This window comes from Lottia gigantea (assembly GCF_000327385.1).
Source record: "Lottia gigantea unplaced genomic scaffold LOTGIsca_598, whole genome shotgun sequence".
In the NCBI taxonomy this organism is placed as follows: domain Eukaryota; kingdom Metazoa; phylum Mollusca; class Gastropoda; family Lottiidae; genus Lottia; species Lottia gigantea.
This window is the reverse complement of record NW_008710044.1, coordinates 1-6,129: the sequence shown is the minus strand read 5'-3', so window position 1 is coordinate 6,129 and position 6,129 is coordinate 1. Positions and strand designations below refer to the sequence as shown.

Below are 6,129 nucleotides of genomic sequence, written 5' to 3'. Positions count from 1 at the left end.
AATATCTAGTAATCAATTGATAATATCTAGTAATTCAATTGATAATATCTAGTAATCAGTTGTAATCAATTGATAATATCTAGTAATCAATTGATAATATCTAGTAATTCAATTGATAATATCTAGTAATCAATTGATAATATCTAGTAATCAATTGATAATATTTAGTAATCAATTGATAATATCTAGTAATCAATTGATAATATCTAGTAATCAGTTGATAATATCTAGTAATCAGCTGTAATCAATTGATAATATCTAGTAATCAGCTGCAATCAATTGATAATATCTAGTAATCAGCTGTAATCAATTGATAACATCTAGTAATCAGCTGCAATATTGATAATATCTAGTAATCAGCTGCAATCAATTGATAATATCTAGTAATCAGCTGCAATCAATTGATAATATCTAGTAATCAATTGATAATATTTAGTAATCAGTTGTAATCAATTGTTTATATCTAGTAATCAGCTGTAATCAATTGATAACATCTAGTAATCAGCTGCAATCAATTGATAATATCTAGTAATCAATTGATAATATTTAGTAATCAGCTGTAATCAATTGATAATATCTAGTAATCAGCTGCAATCAATTGATAATATCTAGTAATCAATTGATAATATTTAGTAATCAGTTGTAATCAATTGTTTATATCTAGTAATCAGCTGTAATCAATTGATAACATCTAGTAATCAGCTGCAATCAATTGATAATATCTAGTAATCAATTGATAATATTTAGTAATCAGCTGTAATCAATTGATAATATCTAGTAATCAGCTGTAATCAATTGATAATATCTAGTAATCAGCTGTAATCAATTGATAATATCTAGTAATCAATTGATAATATCTAGTAATCAACTGATAATATTTAGTAATCAATTGATAATATCTAGTAATCAATTGATAATATCTAGTAATCAGTTGTAATCAATTGATAATATCTAGTAATCAGCTGTAATCAATAGATAATATCTATTAATCAATTGATAATATCTAGTAATCAGCTGTAATCAATTGATAATATCTAGTAATCAGTTTTAATTAATTGATATCATCTATAATCAATTGATAATATTTAGTTATCAGTTGTAATCAATTGATAATATCTAGTAATCATCTGGAATCAATTGATAATATCTAGCAATCAGTTGTAATCAAAAGATAACATCCATAAATCGATTGATAATATCTAGTAATCAACTGTAATCAATTGATAATATCTAGTAATCAGCTGTAATCAATTGATAATATCTAGTAATCAGCTGTTATCGATTGATAATATCTAGTAATCAGCTGGAATCAATTGATAATATCTAGTACTCAATTGATAATATCTAGCAATCAGCTTTAATCAATTGATAATATTTAGTTATCAGCTGTAATCAATTGATAATATCTAGTAATCAGCTGTAATCAATTGATAATATCTCGAAATCAATTGATAATATCTAGTAATCAGTTGTAATCAATTGATAATATCTAGTAATCAGCTGTAATCAATTGATAATATCTAAAAATCAGCTGTAATCAATTGATAATATCTAGTAATCAATTGAAAATATCTAGTAATCAGCTGTAATCAATTGATAATATCTAGTAATTAGCTGTAATCAATTGATAATATCTACTAATCAATTGATAATATCTAGTAATCAGCTGTAATCAATTGATAATATCTACTAATCAATTGATAATATCTAGTAATCAGCTGTAATCAATTGATAATATCTAGTAATCAGTTGTAATCAATTGATAATATCTAGCAATCAGCTTTAATCAATTGATAATATTTAGTTATCAGCTGTAATCAATTGATAATATCTAGTAATTAGCTGTAATCAATTGATAATATCTAAAAATCAGCTGTAATCAATTGATAATATCTAGTAATCAGCTGTAATCAATTGATAATATCTACTAATCAATTGATAATATCTAGTAATCAGCTGTAATCAATTGATAATATCTACTAATCAATTGATAATATCTAGTAATCAGCTGTAATCAATTGATAATATCTAGCAATCAGTTGTAATCAATTGATAATATCTAGTAATTAGCTGTAATCAATTGATAATATCTAGTAATTAGCTGTAATCAATTGATAATATCCAGTTTTAAGCGGTAACCAATTAATTATCCCCATGTTGACGTATAAATATCTACCATTTCAGGCCGATCTGAGACCTACCTTAATAAAACTGGAATACCATCATAATCTCGTACTTTCTCACTGCATCCTTGGTCACCACATAGTAACCTTAGTAGCTGGGCAGCCAACCTTTAATATTCAAATCAAAATAATATCATTAGCTATGTTGACTCTTTGGAGGAGTCCACTACTATACAACTTTTAATCTTGATTTTGCCATAATTTGGACAAGATTTTTGAACTATGCAGACTGGCCGACAGGTTTGCCAATTTGACAATCCCTAATTTCAAATTATTTCATCAGCGCTATAAATACTTGGAGGGCCTGAATTTTGAATATTTAAGATATTGAAATGAAATGAATGGAGTTTTACGTCCTACTGTGGGCTAATGAAGACGTGCAACGCCATGCAGGATGCAATGAGGGAAATTCTTTACCAAGACAGCAGCATTAGCCTGCTCTTTTTTGATTTCCAACTGTCAAGGAATCTTTAACATGCATAGTCTGTAGCACACCGTGCCTCGGTTTATTGTCCAATCCAAACGACGAGATAATTTTTCCATGTCAGTCCCTTTTATCTGCATCACTGACAGGAGAAACCAGGTTGAAAAATCCTTAGGATATTACCTCGACCTATGCCAGGATTGAACCCTGGACGAGCAAGGCTCTAACTCACTTTAAAATATCTTAACTTACTTTTTAGACACTGTATCATAATCTTGTATAATTCGTAAAAGATATTCCACGCAATTTAATTCACCAATAAGTGAACGTGGGCTAGCGCTATAAAAAACAAAAAACAGATAATGCACATGAATTAATTCATTATCAGAACAGCTTTCACATGAAAACATTCAAAAAAAAAGCTAATGTGCATTAAAAGTATTTGTAAAGGATCTGATAAAATATTTGTAAAATATGACAACAGATGTCTGTAATTGTAGGAATTCTCATATTATTTCTGACAAGATTTCTTACAAAAAAACTCTTATTTTCAAAATTAATATTTCAAATGGGGAATTTACATTAAATTAGAAGAGATGCATAACAGTAGTTAAAATGAAGATGTGTTTCCTATCACATTACTGAATATTTTAATGCTGGGTATGGCTAATTATGCCATGATATGATACATTTCATGATACAAGTATTACAATACATATCAAAATTTTTAAAAAGTATACACCAAAATCTAGAGAAATGTGTCCCTTAATGTATCTGAAAATTTTAACTAAAAAAATTCATCTGTTAGTTTTTTTAACACCAAAAATATGTAAAAACCTTACGTAAGTTCACTTTTTGGAGGCTGTTAAAAAACTACAGTATGGATTTAAGTAAAATAAATGCCTAATTATAGAGAAATATGTCTCCTACGTTTCAACTAATAATATGGAGCTATTATAAAGCCACCAACACTAGGTCAAACTGGTTAATCAAAACTTTCTTTGTTTTTAATTAATCCTTTTAAAACACTTAGAAATATTTTCAGGTATAATTTATGATAATGAAAATACTGCCTTTAATTTATATTAGGTAATATAGTTGATAGAAGTGGTTAATGTCCACTGTCTTATAATAAATAGTTTCTATATATATTAATTTATAACTTTATAACTGTGATATTAGGTAATATAGTTGATAGAAGTGGTTAACATCCACTGTCTTATAAATAGTTTCTATATATATTAATTTATAACTTTATAACTGTGATATTTGGTAATATAGTTGATAGAAGTGGTTAACATCCACTGTCTTATAAATAGTTTCTATATATATTAACTTATAACTTTATAACTGTGATATTAGGTAATATAGTTGATAGAAGTGGTTAACATCCACTGTCTTATAAATAGTTTCTATATATATTAATTTATAACTTTATAACTGTGATATTTGGTAATATAGTTGATAGAAGTCGTTAACATCCACTGTCTTATAAATAGTTTCTATATATATTAATTTATAACTTTATAACTGTGATATTAGGTAATATAGTTGATAGAAGTGGTTAACATCCACTGTCTTATAAATGGTTTCTATATATATTAATTTATAACTTTATAATTGTGATATTTGGTAATATAGTTGATAGAAGTGGTTAACATCCACTGTCTTATTTATAAATAGTTTCTATATATATTAATTTATAACTTTATAACTGTGATATTAGGTAATATAGTTGATAGAAGTGGTTAACATCCACTGTCTTATAAATAGTTTCTATATATATTAATTTATAACTTTATAACTGTGATATAAGGTAATATAGTTGATAGAAGTTGTTAATGTCCACTGTCTTATAAAAAGTTTCAAATAATTTCAGTCAAATATGTGAAAAATTGTGATTCATTTACCAAACTATAAAAATCCCCACTTTTTTAAGGAATGAGAGGTATCGTCAAGTATTGATACTCAACGTCAAGATATGATATAGTAGCATGCTGTATCACGATACATCGATTCAGCGATATATAGTGCCAACACTAGAATATTTACATTTTACATTACTAACAAATTTATAGTTTAAAGGGACAGGTGGGCCATTTTTGGGGGTTAATTTGAATATATGTAAATAGTCTTCAGAAGTACTAGAAATGTTCGAAAATCACATAATTCCTTTAAAAATAGATTTGAAGCCTAATATTTCGACAGTGAGCTGTGAACACTATCACTGATTAGTTCAGCTAAAAAATTGGTCAAAAAAAAAAATGGACTACCTGTCCCTTTAACGAAGCTGGATATCTGATTGGTCAATATTATTACAATTACTTCAACCAATCAGTTTCTTAGTTAAGGCACTATAGTCTTAGATTATTAGAAAGTTACTATGTATGATACAGGTTTATAAAGATGTTAAAGTTCGTATCTCACCTCTGAGCCAGGCCGTTTAAAGCGTGTAAGGAGCAGTGTAAAACTAGAACATCATTAGCTGATAACAATCTCACTAAAGCCTAGAATCAAACACAATCATATAATCATCTCATCTTAATAACAGAAACAAGAGATTAATCACCTACTTTTCTGTTTAAGAATATCGGTAATGCCATGAACCCAATGATAAATTTTTTCTTTTCAGCATGCACAAACTGTAGCTCACAGGGCCTCGATTAATTGCCTTCTTGAAAGACTGGATACCTTTATCCAACTTACTCTGGCTTGTAATTCAGATCCCCTCATTCCCCACCCTAGTCTCCCTCATTCCCCACCCTATTCCCCTCATTTCCCACCCTAGTCCTTTCATTCCCCACTCTAGTCCCCCTCATTCCCCACCCTAGTCCCCCTCATTCCCAACCCTAGTCCCCCTCATTCCCCACCCCATTTTCTCCACCCTATTCCCACTCATTCCCCACCCTAGTCCCCCTCATTCCCCACCCTATTCCCTCTCATTCCCCACCCTATTTCATCTCATTTCCCACCCTATTCCCTAAACTAATCTCATTCCCCACCTTATTCCCCCTCATTCCCCACCCTATTCCCTAAATCAATCCCATTCCCCACCCTATTCCCTAAACTAAATCCCTTCCCCATCCTATTCCCTAAACTAATTTTCTTCCGCACCCTATTCCATAACCAATTTCCCCACCCAATACCGTTTCCCCACCCTATTCTCCTTCCCTTCCCTTCCCTTCTATTCCCCATTCTATTCCCTAAATTAGTTCCCCTCCCACCCTATCCTGTTCCTCACTGATCAACTTCAAAATAAAGTAGACTACATACAACATGGACATTATTTTGTATTAACAATTCTCTCTGTTCAATTATAACTGATAACTTCTGGAAAATAACTGAAAAAAAAATCGAGTTATGTGCTGAAAGTTAAAATTAGGCTAGAAATTATACAATGTGTGATTATTTGAGTCATTTTCATTTACTCCAGGTTCACAGAAACATTGATGACAGACAAGTTATATACTTTTATATCTTCCTAAAACCAGGTAGGATTAATCCCAATGTAAGATCAAAAGT

The 6,129-nt window shown here is 29.4% G+C and overlaps 1 protein-coding gene across 1 annotated transcript in view; it reads right to left on the bottom strand.

Annotated features, from left to right (window-relative positions):
• LOTGIDRAFT_146005 (hypothetical protein) overlaps positions 1-5,946 on the bottom strand; it is a gene marked incomplete at both ends in the record, with an annotated part of 20,323 nt that extends 14,377 nt beyond the window's left edge. Inside the window, 4 exons of the mRNA XM_009063711.1 lie at positions 2,202-2,291; positions 2,860-2,946; positions 5,035-5,114; positions 5,881-5,946. Coding sequence (XP_009061959.1) covers positions 2,202-2,291; positions 2,860-2,946; positions 5,035-5,114; positions 5,881-5,946 — 323 coding nt within the window. The remainder of the gene's footprint in view (positions 1-2,201; positions 2,292-2,859; positions 2,947-5,034; positions 5,115-5,880) is intronic.
• Between the last annotated feature and the right edge of the window lie 183 nt (positions 5,947-6,129).